This window comes from Cololabis saira, chromosome 16 (assembly GCF_033807715.1).
Source record: "Cololabis saira isolate AMF1-May2022 chromosome 16, fColSai1.1, whole genome shotgun sequence".
Lineage (NCBI taxonomy): Eukaryota > Metazoa > Chordata > Actinopteri > Beloniformes > Belonidae > Cololabis > Cololabis saira.
The window spans coordinates 27,831,961-27,855,022 of NC_084602.1; the positions used below are offsets into that span (position 1 = coordinate 27,831,961).

The 23,062-nt window shown below is 40.7% G+C and overlaps 2 protein-coding genes across 3 annotated transcripts in view; one reads left to right on the top strand and one right to left on the bottom strand.

Annotated features, from left to right (window-relative positions):
• The first annotated feature begins 1,045 nt into the window (after positions 1 to 1,045).
• tfb1m (transcription factor B1, mitochondrial) overlaps positions 1,046 to 23,062 on the top strand; it is a 36,398-nt gene continuing 14,381 nt past the window's right edge. The window contains exons 1-6 of the mRNA XM_061743208.1: positions 1,046 to 1,191; positions 2,715 to 2,861; positions 5,262 to 5,413; positions 5,525 to 5,633; positions 5,715 to 5,866; positions 7,093 to 7,212. Of these exons, the coding sequence (XP_061599192.1) occupies positions 2,729 to 2,861; positions 5,262 to 5,413; positions 5,525 to 5,633; positions 5,715 to 5,866; positions 7,093 to 7,212 (666 nt within the window). The 5' untranslated portion in view covers positions 1,046 to 1,191; positions 2,715 to 2,728. The remainder of the gene's footprint in view (positions 1,192 to 2,714; positions 2,862 to 5,261; positions 5,414 to 5,524; positions 5,634 to 5,714; positions 5,867 to 7,092; positions 7,213 to 23,062) is intronic.
• LOC133462708 (claudin-20) lies at positions 17,767 to 22,716 on the bottom strand. Of its 2 annotated transcripts, none has more exons than XM_061744095.1 (2): positions 22,513 to 22,716; positions 17,767 to 21,894 (listed from the first exon to the last, which is right to left on the bottom strand). In XM_061744095.1, exon 2 carries the CDS (start codon positions 21,786 to 21,788, stop codon positions 20,997 to 20,999), a length of 792 nt encoding a protein of 263 aa, XP_061600079.1. In that variant the 5' UTR covers positions 21,789 to 21,894; positions 22,513 to 22,716; the 3' UTR covers positions 17,767 to 20,996. The 2 variants fall into 2 exon arrangements, with proteins under 2 accessions (XP_061600079.1, XP_061600080.1); XM_061744096.1 differs by having other exon boundaries at positions 17,767 to 22,142.

The window sequence follows — 23,062 nt, forward strand, 5'->3', positions numbered from 1 at the left end:
AACCTGTCATTAATACAAGTGACTGTGTCATTAACAGAATTGTGCAGACCTTGATGACAAGCTATTACTACTGTCAGCTGATGACAAAGATTAATTAGAATGAGGTGTGTTAAAGCTGGAAAACATCTCAAACATGCAGGACACAAGCCCTCGAGGACCAGGATTGCCCACCCCTGATTTAAAGGGAGTCCTTCCCAGAGGTGTCAAGTAACAAAGTACAAATACTTTGTTACCTTACTTAAGTAGAAATTTTGGTTATCTATACTTCACTGGAGTAATTATTTTTCAGACGACTTTTTACTTTTACTCCTTACATTTTCACGCAATTATCTATACTTTTTACTCCTTACATTTTCACGCAATTATCTGTACTTTTTACTCCTTACATTTTAAAAACAGCCTTGTTACTCTATTTCATTTCGGCCTTTAAAAAAAAACTATACAGTTAAATTGCTCCATCCGGATAGAGTGAATTTGGTTGTGGTTGTTTCAGATGTTCTTGTCCAGTTTTGTTCTTACATCCGTTCCCTCAGATTCCTGCAACTAAACTTGGATGTACATTCCAATAAAGGTTAGGATAAATGATAACATGCCTCTGAAGTTTGACTTTTTGCACCATTACAGTACTTATAGGCAACTAGTCATCATATCTTCTGCTCTCTGAAACACATGTTAATGCTCAATAGTACACATATATAGTTCTTTAATATATTTGCATTATACTAAGATGCATTAATTTTCAATGGCTTTTGTCCTTAATGGCTTTTTCTCCCTGACATTACTTTTATACTTTAAGTAGTTTTGAAACCAGTACTTTTATACTTTTACTTGAGTAAAAAACTTGAGTTGATACTTCAACTTCTACAGGAGTATTTTTAAACTCTAGTATCTATACTTCTACCTGAGTAATGAATGTGAATACTTTTGACACCTCTGGTCCTTCCCCTGAACAAATTAAGTCCCTTTTCAAGTGAAATCCCAGATAATCGTCGGTAAAATGTCTCCATCTGCTGGCAGTACGGAAGCATTACACCAACAATACACCCACGAGCAAAGGAGGACCCAAAGTTCCGCCTACTTCAATCTGATTGGTTAACTGTAGCTTCTTCGTAAGCTGATTGGTCCGTCAGACTTCCAGACAATGACGTATACGGAAATACACTGGAGGAAAAGGGGTCACCGGTGAGAAACGTGGGTAAACGCTTGTGTAATTTTGACCTTGCATGCTAATTTCACTCCGTTTTTTGTTAACTGTCAAACTTTGGCCGGTTTTCAGAAACAGTGTAAAGTGCTTCTTGTTCATTCACGTCGTTGCTACGGTTCTGTAAAGAGCATTTAGATGACGAAGCTAACTAGCTGGAAATGCTAACATCTGTGTCGACTGTCAACATGAGATAAAAACTCATATTTGTGCTTTGATCTTACTTCTTTGTCTCCTGGTTTATCTGTTAATGTTACAAAATGATCAGTCAACGTGATTTTTAAGCGGTAGTGTATAAATTAATCTTAAGTGCTGCAAATAAGGAGATACATTTGTAAATATGAGGATATTTCAAAATGTTATTGTACAAGTATTGATCCTGGAATTTAGGTCACTTTTACAGCACCACTGGGTGGAGCTCGAGATCATATTTTAAGAGGCTCATAGTGACAACATGTTGCAGACACTCAATACTTGCCCTTGGTTTAAGTTTAAACAGAGATGTCAAAAGTATTCACATTCAGGTAGAAGTATAGATACTAGAGTTTAAAAATACTCCTGTAGAAGTTGAAGTATCAACTCAAGTTTTTTACTCGAGTAAAAGTATAAAAGTACTGGTTTCAAAACTACTTAAAGTATAAAAGTAAATGTAATGTAGGGGGAAAAATCCATTAAGGACAAAAGCCATTGAAAATGAATGCATCTTAGTATAATGCAAATATATTAAAGAACCATATATGTGTACTATTGAGCATTAACGTGTTTCAGAGAGCAGAAGATATGATGACTAGTGTTATTGTAGTATTGTAATGGTGCAAAAAGTCAAACTTCAGAGGCATGTTATCATTTATCCTAACCTTTATTGGAATGTACATCCAAGTTTAGTTGCAGGAATCTGAGGGAACGGATGTAAGAACAAAACTGGACAAGAACATCTGAAACAACCACAACCAAATTCACTCTATCCGGATGGAGCAATTTAACTGGATAGTTTTGTTTTAAAGGCCGAAATGAAATAGAGTAACAAGGCTGTTTTTAAAATTTAAGGAGTAAAAAGTACAGATAATTGTGTGAAAATGTAAGGAGTAAAAGTAAAAAGTTGTCTGAAAAATAATTACTCCAGTGAAGTATAGATAACCAAAATTTCTACTTAAGTAAGGTAACGAAGTATTTGTACTTCGTTACTTGACACCTCTGCTCAACACTAAGCCCTTGGTTTAAGTTTAAATCAGTCTGTTGTATTAGTAATTGGAATAACGTGTAATTAAGTGAAATATACACACAGCCATAGTTTAAAGACTGTCTTTTGCACAAAAGGTGAAGGAACACAAATCATTCACTAAGACAATTTGCAGAATGACATCAGCAAAAGGTCAACCTGAAATAACAATACATATCAATAAAAGATGGACTGATAGTGATGACTATGTTGTCGTTAATTGTACGCTTTCAATTGCTTGGGTGCTGTTGCATGTAATAAATCCCAACTTTTAATTGTGTTTATTTTCTGCAGCATTTAGCTGCACAATGGCAGCTTCAAGGAAAGTGGCAACTTTCCGCATGCCTCCACTGCCCACGGTGGGAGAGCTGATAAAGCTGTACAATCTGAGAGCTGAGAAGCATCTGTCTCAGAATTTCCTCCTGGACTTGAGGCTCACAGGTTAGTATATCTGCTCTGGACGACCAGTAGTGCCATGAAAACACTAATAAGACATTTTCATAATAACGTATTAATTGGAGAATAACAATAGACGTTGCTAAATTGGATTGTAAATGTATTAATTAATGTATAAATAAATAAATAAATAGTCTAATTTCTAAAGTGGTTTGTTGAGTGTTTTAATGAGCTTTTTATGAATGGAATTCCGTAATTCAATAATAAATTAACTATTCAATGATGCTGTTTTATAATCTTTTTGAAAATGCATTTTCAAATAGAGAATTAAATTAATTTGAAAAATAATTTAGGCATTCCAAGGGTTATTCTGATTTCCATTTCCTTTTTTTTCCTCGCTCCATTTTCAAATCCTTTTCCAAATGGCATTTTTAATTTCAAGTCTGCATTTACTTCCACCTTTTCCCTTTCCCATTGCACTTGCAGTTTGGGACTTGGGCAAAGAAAAGCAGGCGATCAAGGTCTGCACAACTTTGCTGATGACACAGTCATTAGTATCAAGATGTGTTGAAGCAGGGAAACATGTAAAACATGCTGGATTGGTGCTCTCGAGGACCAGGGTTGGTGACCCCTGCTTTAAAGCAATGACAATGATGTTGCGTTACTACATTACGTAGACTGCTCAAACTGTGATTAAGCTAACTCTTAGACTATAAAATGCAGTTTCCCATTTGTGAAACCTTTTAATACATTTGTGATAATGCAGATAGGGTAGTTTCACTGCATTTCTGACAGTTTAACCATCTTAGACGTGATCATAAACCATATACCATCATTTTAATAAACACCCCTTTGTCCCATGGGTACCTTTTGTTTTCATCGGTACAACCCACATATTCAGCTCTGCTGCTCATCCCATAAATACATGTTCCTACAAATGTATCACCGTTTAAAAGGGAAATAAACAAGTTTCCAACGCTATAAGATTTATTGCCAAGAAGCATTGTTACAACAAAGAAATAATCTACCTACCACAAATTTCCTTACTTCTAAGTCTAATTAGCCAAAGCAATCAAATCATTAGTTGTGGTACTCCAAGCGTTGCTTGGGGCAAAAATCCTCCACTCTCCAGTTTTCAAATCTGCTCAGAAATACTCTCACAATTTTTAATTTCACATTCAAATGTCAACTAAATACTGTGAAAAAACCAATCAGAGCAGGTAAAAGTCACATTATGATCAGGACCCAGAGTGCAACGGAAAAGGGAAAAGGAGCAGTTCCATCGAGATGGTGATAGATTTAGAGAATGCAATTTTGAAAAAAGGATTAGGAAATGGAGTGACGAAAAATGACGACAAGAAATGCACAAATGCCGGGCTGTCAAAATCTCGACAGCCCGTCTACATGGTGCAAGAGAGAAGAATATTAATATATGGCCTCAATTCGCGGAGGTGCTCCAAAACATGTTTTAAAAATTGTACTTGACCTTATAAGGTGTTCTTCTTTGGCTTGGTGTATTGAAGTGTATTTATATGTGGTATATTTGCGTAAAATATAGGTACTTTGTCTGCGTATATACTGATACAAGGCAAATGTGATAAAAAAATTATTATGCATTACGTTATTTGGTTGGTCCGAGGGAGGGAGGGAGGGAGGGTGGGTGGGGGCGATGATTGATTTGTATTTTATTTTGTTTTTCTGTGTCATACAAAAATATTATGTATGGAAAAAGACTATTATGGTTATCAGTTTTCAACTACTAAATGTTACATACATAAATAAAATAATTAGTAACAAAAAAAAAAGAAATGCACAAATGGATTTTCAAACTCATTTATATATTTTTCTTTTTGGAAATGCATTTTAAAAAGATTTTAAAATTGCATTATTTGATCATTATTATTAATGACCGAAATCCATTTATGAAAAGCACATTACAATAAAAAAAAACACTAGAAATTAGAATATTTATGTATAGAATTATTAACTAATTTGCAATCCAATCTGGTAATATGCGTTTTCTTCCCAATTAATACATTATTTTTAAAATGTCCTCATGGCTCTCCTGGTCCTCCATAGTCTGCGGTTCTCTCTCTTTCTTTCCTTGAGCAAGTGTACCGGCCCCTGTTAGGTCACCCTGTGGGCAGAGTGTCTGCTTTGTTTAAAACAATCAGAAGTGACAGGTTTTACTTTGCGGGCGAGTTGAAGTAGATCTCCACATAATATGAATGGACCTTCTTAACTGTACGAAGCCCTTGAGAGCTGAAGCTGTAATATAATTATCAGGGATGCAGTGCAGGTCTAGTCCGCATCCTTTCGCAAGGTAACTGTTGTATTGATGTGTTTATCTTCATAACGCAGAAATTTAGAGATATTGAAACATTAAACTGTGTTAATCTCTCTTTAGATGTGTATTATATTTGTTTCTTCTCTCCATGTTTTCAGACAAGATTGTGCGTCAGGCAGGAAGTTTGAAGGATGCCCATGTGTGTGAAGTGGGTCCTGGTCCTGGGGGCCTCACCCGCTCCATCCTTAACGCCGGAGCGGCAGATCTGCTTGTTGTGGAGAAGGATTCACGCTTCATCCCAGGACTGAAAGTAAACTGAGCTGCCGCATTCAAACGAGCTGGCGCTCGCTTTTTCACTTAGTGACTGGGTAGTTTCTGTGAATGCGTTTATTAATGTTTAAATCTCATCTCATGTCTACAGATATTGTCTGAGGCAGCACCAGGCAAGCTGAGGATCGTCCACGGTGACATACTCTCCTACAGAATGGATCGGGGATTCCCAGAAAGTATCTCCAAGCCGTGGGAAGACGGTGAGGGAATGAAATAAGAAAAAGCCTTACAAGGTTTAAGACTTCGTGAATATGATCAACTAAACGTGTGCATCTTTACAGAGGCGCCAAACCTTCACATCATTGGAAATCTCCCGTTCAATGTTTCAACTCCTCTTATCATCAAGTGGCTGGAAAGCATAGCCAACAGAACCGGGCCCTTCTCCTTCGGACGCACCCGACTCACACTCACGTTTCAGAAAGAGGTGGCTGAGGTGGGTGAACAAACGCACTCACCGCTGCTCGTCACGGTGCCAAGAAATGGGCGTCTTATCTAGACGGCATGTTGGGTCTGTCGTAGTTTGAATGGAAATCTTATGAGAATGGTTTTACATTTTTGAGGTTCAACAAATTTATAGCTTATTTCAGTTTTCAGAGCTGTACAAACTTTGTGACTCGTCATCATTGAAGTAAGGTTGTTTTCTTCTAAATCTCTCTCTTCAAAGAATAGATGGTTATAATATTTAGATATTAGGGGCTAAAATAACAAGTGAATATTATCCTACTATTAAATCCAATCACAAAGTTTAACTTTATATTAAAACACTGACCTTAATTCACCTTCTTTATTTGATTTTTCTAAACATCTGTGCCAAATGAGTTTTAAGACTGTACAACCCTCACCCCAGCCTATACCAGATATCGTTTTTCAACCATCTTCTTCAAAAAAGAGCTCCAGAGAACAAGCAGCCTTCACCTTAGTTGAACACTAAAAAGGAAACAGTTGTACCAGGTATTAAAAATAAAAAGAGAGAATGGTAGAAGATTCTTATGTCAGGATTGATTTTCCAATTTGATGGCTTTACTTATTTTTTTAATGTAAGTTACATGTAGCGAAAGCTGCTGGCTGTGTGCCCTGCTAGCTTTAATGTCGTAAAATAGAGTAGAATTCTTTTAGTTGTGTACAAGACAACAAAACAGACATTTCCCAACTCACAAGGGTTTTAAGCTACATTCATGTGCAACACGCAAACGCCACTTTACCATTGTTATTATCTTCATGACATTGGGGCTGTTTGACAGGATGATGCTGCTCTAAGCGTTTCTTTCTGTCCCAAAGCTTTTGGTTGTTTTCTTCCACGACCTATTTACGTGGATATATCTTTCAAGTTGCAATTTTTGGACCTGAATGACAGTAAAAAAAAAGGTTCACACCAGAGGGGATGCTTGAATCGGATGTGTGGTGTTGTTGCTGTTTTCATGAAGTGTTTACTTGACAGAATGAGAGAAAAAAAAAAGAAAAATCAGAAAGTCTAATCCTGTGCTGTCACCTGCTAAGCAGCTGCCGCATCCTGACTTCAAATGTGAATAACATTTACAGAATGTGTTTCCTTTCTTGTGCATTGACTGACTTAATGACAGTTAATAAAAAATGCATGTTTATTTAGCATACAGTTTGTGCATGCATTAGAAATTTACAGTAGTTGTCGTCTCCTTCCAGCGGCTGACAGCCAGCACGCGCAGCAAGCAGAGGTGTCGTCTGTCCATCATGGCTCAGTATCTCTGCACCGTCCACAACTGCTTCACCATCCCCGGACGTGCCTTCGTCCCCAAACCAAAGGTAGGACACTTTTCTAGTTTGGTTACCAGATGATCTGACCAGGCTACAGTTCAACTCTTGCTGCATATTCACCTCAGTGTCAGATCCCGTAGAAGATGTACTAAACACAAATAGCCTCATCTTCTCACACATATTTGAAGGAATTCGAATAAAACATCAGCCTTAAGAACATATTCGCTAAGAAAGTTTAATGTTGATTTCAATCTTTGGTATCAGTATTTGAGAGGTGTCGGCTGGCAGCTTTGTCCCCTCTGGGTAACAGTGGGACCTTCTCATGTCTTGCTCGTCATCTGATCCCACGTTCCCGTCAGAGTCATGTCCTCATCATTCATCCCACCCTCACTCCTCTCGCTCCAAGGCCTCATTAAGACAGCGTTGAATCGGTGTTGTCTCTCTTCCGTCTCTGGACCCCTTTTTCTAGGTTGTAATGATGCCTGGTGGGTATTTAAGATGTGGCGTATCACACTGCGTCTTATAATGAGAGCGTCGTTCCTTTTTTAGGCTTGATTTCTCCGTGCCTTTGGCCCACGTGATTTAAAAGTGGCAAAATAAAGACGTTCAGTCTTATGCAACATGAGGATTTCTGTTTTGTTAACTTTGCTTTGAGGCTTTCCATTAGAACCAGGGGACTCGTTGCAAAATTTTAAATACCAGTGTTGGCTACAACTGGGCTCCATTGAGATATATTTTGTATTAGAGACATAAAAGTATTTTGGAGCGGCTCGGGGGCTCTCTTCCATCTTTGAACAAATAACACCACATTTTTTTTCCTTTGATGGAATCAAAGGATAGGTGTTAGGTGGATGTCAGATGGGCTAAATCTCTGGAAGATGTTGTGACTCCTAAGGGGACCCTCTGTTAGTAAATATTTAATCTTTTGCAAAGAGAAAAATGCAGCAGAGTAAATGGGACCAGTGCTGATTGTTCATTCTCTTAGAAGAGATGGATTCCAATGATTATTTCATCGCACTCTGCTGCCTTTCTCTGCATTTATTTTCTCTTGAGCACTCATTTTTTCCGTGTTTGTCAAACTGTGTCTTAATGGGTTGCAGCACGGCTTGTCATTGCTTGAAGTGCTCACATGATGATAGGCAATAGAGTTTTCAGACCCTTTCAAGTTTCCCACGTTTTCTCTTATTTCTGAGTCATTTTAAAATGGATTCAATGATTTTTTTTATCCTCGTTAGTTTGCTCACAACTTCCCTCAATGGCAAAGTTAAAAGGTTTTTTTTTTAATTGTTTGAGTTATAAATAAGATGCTGAAATATTTACATTGATTTAACGGATGCTCTTATCCAAAGCAACTTACAAGTGAGGAGCACATTGCACTGCAGTTTGTCTTTCAGTCTTTTGCTCAAGGACTCCCCAGCATGTGAGCAGAATATGTTGGGGTTTGAGAAGGAACCTCCAATTAAATGATGACCACTATAGCTCCTGAGCTGCTGCATAATGAGAGAGCGTGTTTTCGCCCCCAACTCATCAGTTTGTATTGAAGTTTGAGCTCAGATTGCTGGATTCTGAGTGCAGAATGACCATTTCCACCGGGGTGTCTCTTATCTCCCCTTTATACCAGCATCCAGACTCTCATCACTTGATTAAAGGACCCTCAGCAGCAAAGGTAGCCTCCATTCTCTTTGGTATCGAGCGCTGATGGGTCACTCTGGCGCCTTCATTGACATTTCCTGAAGCTACTCCTGTGTTTTCTTGGGGATCATTGTCTTTTTGAAACCTTTCAGGCTTTAATCCTGAACACTGAGGAGTAGCCTCTGCCTGTCATAAAAGCTTATTTGGTGGAGTGCTACTCCAAACGTTGTGCTTGTTTGAGAATGTTTCCATCTCTGGATCTTATTCACACTGGCCACTGGCTCATTTGTTACCTGTCAGGTCGAGGCCCTTCATCCAAGATTATTCAGTTTGGCTCGTGGGCCAGATCTGGGAAATCTTCTGTTGACTAAAAACTGGGTCCGTTTCAGAATGATGGATGCTGCTGTGCCTTGGAGCACTTCACATGCTGCAAAACGTATCCTTTCCCAGATCCGTTCACAGTCCTGACACAAACCTTTTTCACAAATATCCGGACCATTTTTTTCAGCCTCATGGCTTGTTTCTCGTTCTGACAAACACCATCAGCATTGAGACTGTTTTATAGACCAGTCCATGCCTTTCTTGATTATTTCCAATGTATCCATTAGGCAGAAATTACCTCCTGTCAAGCATTATAAATTGGACCTTTGGTAGTAAGTTGCACCAGAGCTCATTAGTGTTTTGTAACAAGGGCTATGAATACATATGTAAATATTTTACATTTAAATGAGATTAATATGGATTATAGGTTCTACACAACACTTAACAACTTGTTTCTCATGTACTTATTCACACAAAAGGCAGCAATAATAATCATGGCAGCACAAGAACATGCACTGAGCACACGAGCAATAAAGGCCGAGGTCTAGGGCTGGGGATCGATTCAAATGTCAAGATTCCGATTCTTAAGATTCAGAATCGATTATCAAGATTTGATCCGATTCGATTCCGATATTGATTTGGGTTGGTGTTATTAAAACAGTTTTTTGAGCTGTTGCATGAATTATATGACTGTAGTTATGCAAAATATTACTACTAGTATTATATTGAGATTAAACAGCAAGTACTGGCAGCTAATGATGCTGTAAGGACCAATCAGCTCCCAGAATGCTGATAGAACTGTTTTCAGAAACATCATGTGGGTCAGAATTATCAAACAGATCCAGGGCAGCAAACAGAGACGAATGAAATCGGTTTTATTTTTTCCCACATTCTGTTTTTATTTGTTCCATTTTGTCTATTTTGGTTTTTAATTTTTGAGCATTTGGTTTTTAGCATTTTTTGCAAATGTAACCCCAAGACAGTGTATAAAGTAATGAAATATAGACAATTTATGCAATTATAACCTAACACTTTAATGTTTTCATACCTTTAAACATATTTAAAGGCAAAAACATGGCACCAGTTATTCTCGTGTCCAACAAAACATTCCTTATTTGGGGATAAACAAAAAAATAACCAAAAGTTGTAATGTAATGTTGAAAAAAAAAACATAAATAAAAAATTTAAAAATTTTAAAAAAAATCGATCTTTAGACATATGAAGATTTTTAGGAATTAATATGAAAATGATTAGAATTGGGAAATCGATTTTTTTCAACACAGGCCTACCGAGGTCTATACCACATTGCTCCGGACTCCAGGGGCAGGCTGTGCAAAGAAGGGCCACGCAGCAGAGTCCGCTAATAGCTGGTCACCTGTACCTGCCTGCATTTTCCAATCCCGAAAAAGCATGGGTTTGAAATCCTCAAGTCAGGTAGAGAACAAAGAATGAAGATGCTGTGATGCTTGAAAAATCAGTGGAAGGTCAGAGTGATAAAGCATTCCCAAGTGGCAGAAACATCAGAAGGAGGGAGGATAAGAGGGAGGATAAGAAGCTGTAAGAGAAAGTAGAAAAACCACCACCACTACCACATCGGACTGGGAGAATGGCTCCTGCAGACTCTACGAACAACAAGAGAGATCTATGGTCACAATCATCCCACTTCATTGTGCTGTGTAATCTCCACAGTGGTCTGGAGATGAATTTGCAAATTGATTGGAGGAATACGATGAATAGAAACCATTTAAGATTAGACTTAACAATGTAACTTTAAAGGGTCTGAACACTCAGGCACTGCACATGGTTTTATTCTCCACAGTCATGCATCCCGTTGAGAGCAAATCAGTGTCTCTATCTCTCTCTCTCATGCCAACCCAGACCATCTATCCTCAATAAAGATTTTAATGGGCACTTGGTCGAACTGATATCATTAGGTGAGATGATGACTGTTTGATGAGCAGCCCTCCTGCTGCTAATGTCTTACAGAAGATCATAGAGCATGTGGAGTGTATTCATCCTGCTATCCATTCCCCAACATGAAAATCCCTTTTTACTGTTATTTTGTAGAATTTTTATATATATATATATATATATATATATATATATATATATATATATATAAAAATCTGTGCCTCTGGATTGTTTACTGGAGCTCGCCAGGGTAATGATGCAGAATTGCAGGAACGATAAAAATGTCTGTCCTGATTTATGAGACAACATTAAAGGCTGCAAGTATGAGATTGATTGAAGTTGCAACATTCAGGATTATAGATATATGTCTAAAAGAAAGGTTTTATAGGGGGAAAGAAGATCTAGATATTGAATGAATACATACAGTATAGATTTTTAGATAAAGTTCCAAAATCAAAAAGCCAACTGACAGATTTAGTAAATAACATTGACTGTTTGAGCACATAACATAACAACATAATCATCTTTTTGGGAACCAACATGATTCAATGCGTTTGAATATCTTTAGGCAGGGAGAGAAACATATTTTAAAAAGAACATCACTCTCAGTGGTTTGGATGGGATGTTTTCATCCAGGTACAAGCGTCCAGCTGTGACGTTCACCTCCGTTTCAAGGCTGGTGACAGAGGTCGACTTATTCCATAGGACATTTACTAAAACGCTGTAACAGGAGTGTTTAACAAATTACAGGCTGTAAAGTCAGTTTGAATACATTTTTGTAGACTTAAACCTGCAATACTTACAATACAAAAGCTTGACCTCCAGTAAAATCAGAATACTCTGTAATATTTTTACCCTGGGATTTCATCAGGAGTTTAAAAAAAAGAAATCTGATCCGCCAATAAAGAAGCATACCAACGAAGTCCTTATAACAAAACATATTTATTTCTTTAACAATGCTAACTTTCGCTTAATATTAAATCTTATCTTTGACCAAATTTGGCAGTTTGATCAATCGGATGATAGTAGGATTAACTATAAAACGTTAGGCTGTGTCCCTGCCACATGGCGCTCTCCATCCTACCCCAAAAACCAGGAGCGACTCAACCAACATCAAGAAGCTGTAGGATGTGTTGGAGGCCTCAGCCTTCACAAATCCACTGCTGACATCCTGCTACAAAATACAAAAAAGGAAAGACCAAAAGTCTGTTTTTACCCGAGAACACTTGACATTTTGAGGAGACGGACAGTTCCTACTTAGGCCACACCCGTACTAGACCACAAGGCCTTTCATGTGCAGGGACATCACTTTTATGTGGTTTAGCTGCACCGCGTCCAATCTGGAGGTCCATAAATTCAGTCTGTGCACCAAGATCCAACTTTATTACACCAATGTTATGTCGGGGTTATTTTATGACTCGGAACATTGGAAACTTGTGTGACACGAGGAACATTAATGGCTCTCACAATCGATCTTGTGTTATCTACAAAGCCCCTGGTTATGTTATGAAAAAAAAAAAGCCAAATCTCTCCCTGTGATTTTTGAATTTTTTTTTGTCTTTTTGTGTCTCTTGGTTGCTGAAACACCTTTTTTAGGGACTGTGTATGTGTGGCTGTGCCATCTACCTATAGCCAATAAATCAGCTTAGTGGTCTAATTGCAGTTTTTATCTTGCTCACAGCGAAGCTCAAGGATCACTGATTGTGTTAATGAAGAGGGATTTGTTCAAACAGGGTTTTTATCTGTTCCCGTGTCATTGCCAACCTGAGCTGAATTGTGTTTATTGCCAATCTATCTTCAGCTCAATAATATACTGATAAGCAGTTTGTGTCTTTTGTCATTTCGTTTTTTTTTTGTTAAACAATATTCCATCCTAAACTAGCGGTTATAGCCCACATTCACCACCCCTGGCAATCTTTGCACCACTTCTGCTTTTACGGAGGAACATGGGGAATACTGTGCTGCAGGTGCAGCGTTGCACATATGGCAATAAGTGGAGTGTGAAAAACACTTCTGTGTAATCCAACGAACAGTAAGTCACAAAGAGCAACTGAAAAAGCAGGACAACTGCTGAATGTGACGGAAAAGAAAAAAACATTATCTGAAGGAAGGGGGAAGGGAATTGTTGTTTGATTGGCCGTATGATTAGGAGAGCTGTCCTTTTGTAAATTACTGAGAAAGGAAATGCTGGATCTGTTTTACTTGAGAGTTTACTAGGCTTTTATCCCTGCTGTTTAAGTTGTCCCTCTCCACTGCACCGACGTGGTCCTTGAATGTTTCTGTGAGCAACGATTGGCTGCTTTGATGCTGTTTCCGAGCGCCCTGCGTCTGCCTTGCATCACGTCACGCCTGCCGCCCACCCATTACCACTCATTTCTCTGTAAATTCTCTCAAATATGGAGAGACGGAGGAGTCCTTAAGCCGAGTCTGTCACTCACAGCTTCACCTACGTCTAAACAATCTCTTTAAACTGAGAAGAGGACTGAGAACCCCTCTTCCTTTGTTGCGCTCATTATTATCTGTTTTTTTTTTTTATTCTGGTCAAAGGTCAAGTAGTGCTGGAGTGCACGCTGCCATCAAGCAGCTTCTTATTCAGCGTGAACATCCTGATCACTGTCATCTAGATGCAAATTTGCTCCATCTTTGCCTAGAAACTTGCTTATCTAATCTTCCTCCGTCTCCCTGACGCTCTGCATCGAGGCAGAATATAAAACCATAAACTTCTGTCCATCACATTCAGGCCTGTAAATGATCCTTTATATGTTCCATTAATTTCTATTAATTAAACCGTATCGAGGGCTCCGTTTAATATGCTCACAACTGTGGTCTTCATTTTAGAAGAGCCAAAAAAAAAACTGAGGCAGTGAGAATGAGAAATGAGGGGAAGAAAATATGATAAAAGAAATGAGAATGTGGGAAAATTGAGAGATAGAAAGGTTAGTGAAGACAGAAAGACATGAGTAATGAAAAATGGCCTGGGAAAAGGTCTCTCCTCCACAACAGATTGATGACAGAGATTGATCGGAGGAGAGAGTGAGGCGTACCTCCAGCAGATGGTTGTCTGGGCTCTGAATAATAGCTGCTTCAGCCACCAGCTAACACGAGGAAAGCCCTACAGATGTTGCCGCGTACGCAGTCATCTAGCACAATCACAGACCAGATGAGCTGAGCCCAAATTAAATTTGTTAATGCTGCATTGAACATCTATAGTAGCTGGCGGTAGTTAGAGGGTGTTAGATCCTATATCGCCATCTTAACTTTGATTTTACCTGGAGATTTATGGTATTTTTTGGTTTTCTCTACAGCAAAGAGGTCAGATTGTGTTTCATGCGCTGAAGTCTTGAATCGGAGCGTGTGCCTCTGTGTTTAATGTGAGCCTCCTCAGTCCAGTGAAATGTATTTACAGTGATGGATATTATTGCTCGGCTCTTTTCTCAACTGTAGGAGTCCAGCCGGAGGGGTTGTGCTAGGTCCTCACCTCCTGCCACAGTTTCTAGTACCACACAATTCATCTACCCCTATTCCTACCTCGTAAGCGAGGTCAAACTCCATATCAAGGAAAGTCATTTCAATGACTTGTGCCCGCTGGGAAATCGCCAGAAGGCACGGTCTTCATACATCACAGACCTACGGTAAAGAAATGCTAAAAATACTCTTCCTCCTCTTCCTCTGCTCGAAGAAAATGCAGAGCTTGGCATAGTTAGCGTACGAGCATCTCTAGAGATCTATTGCACCTTCTAACAAGGAACCGTGCCAAGTTCACTCAGAGTCAGCGTTCAGAGTTTAGCTAATTCAGCTTTGTTTAGTTACTGAGTATGCAGGGAAGATGCAGGTATTTTGAGGAATTCTTCTAAAAGTACTAGGGATGGGCGGTACGGGCTAAAAAAATGTATCACGATAATTTCTGGCATTAATCCTGATAACGATAAAAATTCCAATACAAAAAGTGTCATCAAAGGGAATTTCTTTCTTTCTTTCTTTCTTTCTTTCTTTCTTTCTTTCTTTCTTTCTTTCTTTCTTTCTTTCTTTCTTTCTTTCTTTCTTTCTTTCTTTCTTTCTTTCTTTCTTTCTTTCTTTCTTTCTTTCTTTCTTTCTTTCTTTCTTTCTTTCTTTCTTTCTTTCTTTCTTTCTTTCTTTCTTTCTTTCTTTCTTTCTTTCTTTCTTTCTTTCTTTCTTTCTTTCTTTCTTTCTTTCTTTCTTTCTTTCTTTCTTTCTTTCAGGCTCCTTTCTTTCTTTCTTTCAGGCTCCTTTCTTTCTTTCCTTCTTTCTTTCAGGCTCCTTTCTTTCTTTCAGGCTCATTTCTTTCTGTCTTTTTTTCTCATTTCCTCAATTTATCGTTTTTATCGTGAGATGACAAATTCTTACCGTGGTGAATTTTTATGACGGTTTATCGTGAACGGTAAAATATCGCCCATTCCTAAAAAGTACCCCTGAAAATGAATAAATAATGTTACAATGCTCTAACCGGAGATGCAGTCATGGACTGTAGATAACAGATGAATCCAGGAGGAGTGTTAATCAGCTCGCTTCAGCTCCGATTGATGATCACACTGTTTCATCAACATGTCAATGCAGATGTGAACATCAGCCGACTTCATTTTTCACTGTCTTTCTATGATCTCATTACTCTTTTGCAATCATCTTAAGACAGAATGCATAATCCCTACAGAGATGGTTGTCGTCAAGGAGAATGTAGATTGCAAAATAGAGATAGGTGCATGCCCTACAAGCGTTTAGCCTTCTTCACCTTCAGCTGAAAGAATCCACCCAGCCGTGCGTGCCACCCCCTGCTCAAAGCTGAAATATTAAAAGGCCTCCTTTGAACTGTCAGACTGTATTGTTTTCCTACAAGCTCTGCTTTTGTCGTCTCCGTAGCTTTTACCGCCTCTGTCAGCAGTTTACTGCACAGCCAAGGTCGTTACTATTATTCTCTCAGCTTTACACAAGTACTGCGACCACAGCGTCGCCGCTTCCACAAAGGAAGGTCATTGCTCCAGCTTCGCTGATGGCTGAATTATATCTCCAGAATGAATCCTCAGCAGCACAACGGCGGAACAAAAGCCACACGTTAGGTGTGCTGACATACTGGCATCGTTTGGATGCCCCACTTAGTTCGAGGAATTTGATGTGGGTTTTGGCGAGAAGGGTTTTGTTGTTTTTTTTTTTTTTTCCGGTTTGGGGACGGAAATCTCTGGTCAGGAAGGTCAACTCAACAATCGAGTTTGATGTGGCAGGAGAGTTCAAAGGGAAGGCTGGCGGTTAATTAACCGTTGCCTGGGAGTAACAAGCACTTCCCTCCGCACAGCTAAAGCTCCCATTTCTGATCTGTCACAGAGACAACCCAAGGTGAAACGCTTTGATGGGAAATGTGGGTTAAATACACGGAGGAGCAGATGTATTAGTGTTTCCATATGAGGTGTAGTTATTTGATGTGCACTTGTGTTGCATAAGCAGGATGAGTGGGGGAAGGAGGGGGAGAAGGTCTTTAATAATCCACAGTATTTTCATATTCAAGATATAGTCTTACTTGCTGGACACTGAAAAGACTCCAACCAGCTGTGAGATGAATCCCTGATTCTACCTAATTGAATAAGCGCTCCACGTTGAATGTACATGCAATAAGACACGGATATTTAGAAAATAATAATAAAATAAGCTGTGGAGGATTCTGATTTGAAAGGAGCTGCGCTTAAGGCTAAAGACTTTTTTCATGCAGCACATTTTGCACACTTTGATCGTTCAGAGCAGAATTCGTGACTCGAGTCTTTGCGCCTCCAGGTCTCATGCCCGTCTTCTACATGTTGTTGTTCCTTTTGTTTATTTCAGGAAAATAATTTGTCTTTTTTTGACTTGTTCAGGAGGGGACGATAAGCTAAAAAAATGCTTTTGTTTTATTTTTGTGCAAATGTTTCACATATTCAGTTATAATTAAATTGTTTAAGGCTAACAGTGTTTTTCCCTATAAAGTCATAACTTAAACCATTTTTATGAATCAATTTTACTTAGCTATTTACATGTAAAATTCCTCCATTATTTACATTAGGCTTTTTTTGTTTTAGTTTTACTATTATTGTTATCATTATTATTATTATTATATTTATTGTTGTTTTTAATGAATTATTATATCATTTTATTTTTTGAACAAACTTGTTAGATGATCTTTTCACCTTTGAGCAGACAAGTGGGAACACTCATTCTGAATATTGAAATATTTTGTCCTGTTGTTTTAAAAGAACCAGAACTGTGACAAGCTGATATCTAATATTTGGAGGCAGAGTTGTAGCGCCTGTTCTTCTCTTGCAGAAATATTATTAGCTGTGATTCACACCGTTTACTCCAGTTAGCATGTTTTTGCCTCCCTCTGCAGTCGTGATGAATCACTTCCTAATGTTTGCTCTTTTCTCCACCAGTGTGGCTTACATGTTGTCAGTAAACTCATTATTTCGTGTCAGATAAACCAGGCAACGAAGATAACAGTCATTCCGCTGAACTCCCGGGGGTGTTGTTATTTCATTCATGCATTCACTTGCAAGCTTGTGCGATCATCTTAGCAAACAGTACATGAAGAGATTTTGGGGGGTGGTGTTAGAAGAATCTTCAAAACCCTTTTGCACATAGAAATGTTTGATGGATGCCTGTTTTGGTTGGACCAATGGTGTGCTGCATATTAGAACAGAATTTTATGCCTGTGCTGTGAACAGCCGGTACCATCAATCTGTAGCTTTGGCAGGAAGACGACCGTTTCGTCCATATTTCTCCGCCACAAACACAGCAGGGTTGTTTTGCTTTCACAAAATAGTTTTATTGGTAAAAAATAGAACTACTTGCACAAGCACATTGAGACAACGGTATCAGAACTTGTGAACTGTTCATCATCACAAATATGCTCTGGCAAAGTAAAAAGTGCTAAAGCATTCACAAAAATAAGCTGCAGTTATCAAAATAATAGGTCGACATCTCCGTACAGTAAACGCAAGACAGTAGTAACATCGTAGACTCGAGGAGCTAAAAGTTCTTTGCACTCTGGCCACTTATAAGCGAATGAGTTGACGTGCTGATGATCAAGCTGCACAGCCACAAAAAAAGAGACTTTTTCTAGCTCCTATTTCCCTGCTGAATCCTATCAGCTCCTCTTTTTGTCCAGAGTGCCACATGTGTTATGTGTTTGTCCTGGTCCAGAGAGCTTGAAATGCTCAGTCATTTGAACCAAACCGCTGTCAAATCGCAACACAATGTAAAAGTGCACTGAGTAGTCTTCTTATAAAGAAGATATGGCATGAACGTGGTTTCGTATTTTCTACTGAAAACCTAGACACTTGTGTACAGTTTGTCACAGGCCGACAGTTTTATAACAATTCCTGACACAAATACATGTTTTTTGTTTGTTGTTTTTTTTTTTTAAGAAAACGCCACCCTTATTTCTTTCTTAAGCTGCTCTCTTACCCAGTGAAGTCTTGCTGTGCTTTAGGAAATCAGGTCTAAAGAGGATTTAAAATAACCCTCAAAAGCTGCACTGGACTGTACACAAGCATCTAGTTGACTTAGGACTTAGTCTGGCAGAACAAATTGCAAATCCATAAAACATTTCCAAATGCATAATTCATGTACAAACAACCTAATAAAAAAATAAACAGAACTTCGAATATTGTTGAAATGTGTCATCATGAGACCTTTTGGCACATTCTCGAAACACAATAACGTGTCAGTATTAGCTGATGACATGGCACATTCTTTACTTTATTTATTGCATTGGTTATGGTGCCTGGGCAGTGAGTTATTGTCAGGAGGCCACTTCTCTCGGCCGGAGCCCGAACTGGGCAAGATGGCTGAGTTAGGGTGGGGCAGAACCCTGGCCCTTGCAGGGCTGCCGGGGGGCCGGCGGCGCCCGTAGGAAAAAAAAGCCTGCAGTGTGCTGGCAACAGCCTGCAGGTGGCGAGCTGGGCTTAGCCATCTGCTCTCCCCCAGCAAGCTGTATGTTTATGAGAGAGAAAGAGAGAATGTGCAGTTCTATACATCACAGCCCTGCCAAGGCCTGTCTCAAGCACAAACAAAATATTCCCCTTTTACCCTTCGCTGAGAGTGAAAGAGATGAAACGCTCCAGAATACACAACCATGAAAGCACAGCCATGTAGCTGACACATGAGTAGGTTGGTGGGGGATTTTTTTGTTTATGTGTGCACGTCAGGAGGACACACTTTCAGCATGCATCAGCGTTCCCTTGTCGGGGAATCACGCTCGTGCGGCGCTTGACACAAGCAGGTCAGAGGGGAAAGAGTAGAGAAATGAAGAGTGACGGGTGGTATAGGAAAGGAGCGGCAGCATAGTCAAGTGGATGCAATTTAAGACACGGAGACTTTCTGCAGGTGTAGGCTGGCATATGCACATTGCTGACGCACTTGGAAAACAAGTCACATATGGAGAATGACTCAAACCTTTTTTAGCAGCATGCCACGGAGCTATCCAGTCGACTCAAGGGGCTTTTCCTTTTCTGCCTCGGTTTTCCCAGTTGTTGGTTAAATATCAGTTCATCCACATGCAAACTACTTCATTGCAGCAGAGAGTTGTAAAAAGGAGCTTGTTTTTTTTTCTTTTTTTCCTTTTCCAAAACCTAAATCCATAGATATGTCACAGGCTAAAGAAGATTTGTGACAGCAGTGTGAGCACAGGCTCTGATTATAGCTTGTTTCATGCCATGGCATTAGAGGAAGAAAAAGAAAATGCCCCCATCCACACAACTTCTCGGATTGACATGCACATACCCCCAGACAATAAAGAGATTTCAATGGAGAATTGTGTTTCCATGGCAGTGCAGAGGCAGATGACATGAGTGAAAAGCACATGCAAAAGCATCTGAATGTTTACTGTGTACTTAAAGGCGCACGGAGGCATGAGCATGTGTGTGGGTGTACACGTCTGGAATGGATTTTGATGGATAGCTGCTACTTACAGGCAGATTGTTTGTGTTTGAATTGAAATGTAAAAAGAAAAAACAAGACAGCACATCGGATTGTCCACTGCTGGAGCAGTGAATCCTTTGTCGTCAATTTCTCTCCATCTCTACCATATTTCCACCTGCAGAGTGGCGCAGGCATCCGTGTGTCTGCGTTTTCTTTCTTCTATCCAGCCCAGCAGACCCAGCTCATCTCCTCCTGACAGTCCTCTCAGAACCGTTACATTAGGGTAATGTTTCTACAGCTTTTCAGGCACAGGCATTGTGTGGTTCAGTCTTTTTTCTTTTCTTTTCTTTTTTTTTTACCAGGCATTCCTCTGCATTAATACACAGACCGGCGCCACACAGCATGCTTAAGAGGCAAAATATCATCATTCTAGGAGCTAACAAAAATATTACCATTTATGTCAATCAATTCCATGTTGCATTCTAGTGTATAGGTATTACAAAATAACTACAATGGCTTGCTATGAAAGGGCTTTTACTTACTGCTCTCGAGCTTTATATTGCCTATTCTGTCGAGTGGGAGAGTACCGATATGAACGATTGTAAATAGCAGCTAAATGATTGCATTTTTTTCCCCCCTCTCAATTCAAACCTTTGGTGAGAGGGAAAAAATCTACATGGAAGGCTTCCTTATTTGCTTAATCCATTCCCGAGGGAGCTCTCTTTCTGTGATTTACTGATGAAGGGTGTCTGCATTTGGTTAGCGGCTTCCTTCCATCCTGCAGCACCTTATCCCGGCTCCTTACGCATCCACACTGTTTGTTTCCAAGATGCTGCTTGCAGAATACCTCCACTGCTTGTGCTTGCAAAACAGAAAGGAAAAAAAAAAGAAGAGACTAGCAAGGTAGAGTAGAAGGATTGTAAAAATTAATTTAAGTTGTTGGCCGCCTCCTTTAATTTTTTTTCCTCCACCTTAGTCTGGAGTCGAGCCCAGTGTGTAGCATAAGCTGTGACGGTTTCCCCTCAGACTCGTCTGTCTCTTTCTCCGTAGCACACACAGTGCTGCTTTTATTACACGTAGTCCTGCAGGCTGTAGCCAGTCTTATTGTCTAATGGGGAGAGAGAGCAATACTGATGCTGGAGCTCCTGCTGCTGCTGGAGCAGCTGTTGCTGCTGCTGCTGGAGCAGCAGCTTGTCAGGGGGGGGGAGCAAAACCAGGTCCTGAGGGCCGTGCCTCTTCCCCGAGCAGGACATACAGAAGATGAACCCCCCCATCAGAAGGAAACCGGCTGAAACAAAGGCCACGTACACGGCGCCTCCGGGCTCAAACTTATTGCTCTCCGGCACGCTGGAGTCCAGGAACTTGGTAATGACCTCGTTGGTGAACCAAGAAGCCGGCACCAGACACAGGAAGCCCGCCGCGACGAAGCAGCCGCCGCTGGCGATCGCCGCGTGCCGCTTGGAGCGCCGTCCGCCCCCCCACCGGGTGCATTTCAGCCCCAGCGAGGCGAGACAGAGGCCCATGGCGGCCAGGACGCAGCACAGCACCATGGTGGTGCGAGCAGTCTGCAGGTACGCAGGCAGCGAGAGCACCGAGTACTTGAGCGTGCAGCTGAACATGCCGGTGCTGTACCAGGTGCAGTCCATCCACAGCCCCTGCATCTGGGAGATGGCCGTGATGATGTTGGAGCCCACGTCCGCACTGACTTTCCAGTTGGGCAGCAGGGTGGCCACCATGGCGCCCATGATGCCCAGCAGCGCCAGGACAAATCCAAATATCTGCATGCCCGTGGACGCCATGCTCCCGTTGCCGTCGACGACGCTGCTGCTGCCTCTGCCGCCGTCGTCCTCTCCAGGCACCATTCACCCAGCGCCTGCCAGACTCCTAACCCCGGCTGCCTCTCTTCCTCTCCTCCCCTCGGTGGTGCACCAGTAAAATCCCCAGTCCTTCAGCTACGGTTCCACTGGACTGGAGGGTAGAAACCAAAAATGAGAAAACTGAATTAAAAGACTCTCCTTTCGTTTCTTTTTTTTCTAATTAAATCTCATTCACCTCACACAAGCACAGATTTTTTCTGTCTGGAAACAAAGGGGTGGCAGGAGGGGTGAGGGTGGGAGCTGGCTCTGGGTGGCGGTGGGTAAACAACACACAGGAGACTGCTGCACATCTATATGTTGCCTTCTCTTTAGCCTAAACGGATCCCAGCAGAGCGGTTACTGGAGAGGGAGACACGAGTTGGTGGTATTTGCAATGCTTAAAAGCTATGTGGACTTAAAGCCGCAGTGCCCTCACCTACCCCACTCATGTACTACAGTTTAACACTTTATTTCTGGGCTTTTTTCCCTAATAAACAGTCAATGAAACAAAACAATGTCATCTTAAAGTAGGATAATCATTATGGCATATGATGAATTAAACTTTCATTCATGCACTGGGATTTTTCTTTGCTTTAAAAAAAATGTATTATCATAATTTGCTATTGCGCCTTAGTTGGTGATAGGATAATTGACTGCGCTGGTTTTGGGGTGTTTAATCTCTGAGTGGATAGTCTGGGAGGTCCGCTGCGCGGTGATAAAACAGTCTTACCCGCTGCTGCAGAGCTGGCGCCGACGCGTCGCTGCTCGCAGATTCCTCTGAAGTCACGGTGAAGGACGGCGGGCTGCGGAGGCAGGAGGAGCGGGAGGAGCAGGGGGAGCAGGGGGAGGACGAGCATCCCGGCCGGACCGCGGGGCCGCGGGGCCGCGCACACCGCCCATTACCCTGGACACGCAGAGACCCGGGCTCGCTGGAAGCCCCGAGGAGTGACAGAGCTGCTGCTGCTGCTGCTGCTGCTGCCGTCTCTCCCTCCCTCTCTCCTCCTCCTCCTCCGGTAGCTCTGCTCCCCTCCCTCTCTTTCTCTCTCTCCCCTCCTCCGGTAGCTTGGCTCTCTCTTTTCTCTCTCTCTCTCGTTCTCTTTCTCTCTTGTCTCTTTTTTTCCTCTCTCGTTTTCTCTGTCTATCTTTTTTCTCTTTCTCTCTCTCTCTCTTTCTATCTTTTCTCTATTTTTTTCTCTCTCTCTTTTTCTCTCTTTTCTTTCTCTCTTTCTCTCTTTCTCTCTCACCCTCTCTTTCTCTTTTTATTCCTTTCAATTCAATTC

What these genes read in the sequence shown, in the direction of transcription:
- LOC133462708 (XM_061744095.1), bottom strand. Translation starts at nt 21,788, where the DNA reads ATGGTGCCTGGAGAGGACGACGGCGGCAGAGGCAGCAGCAGCGTCGTC.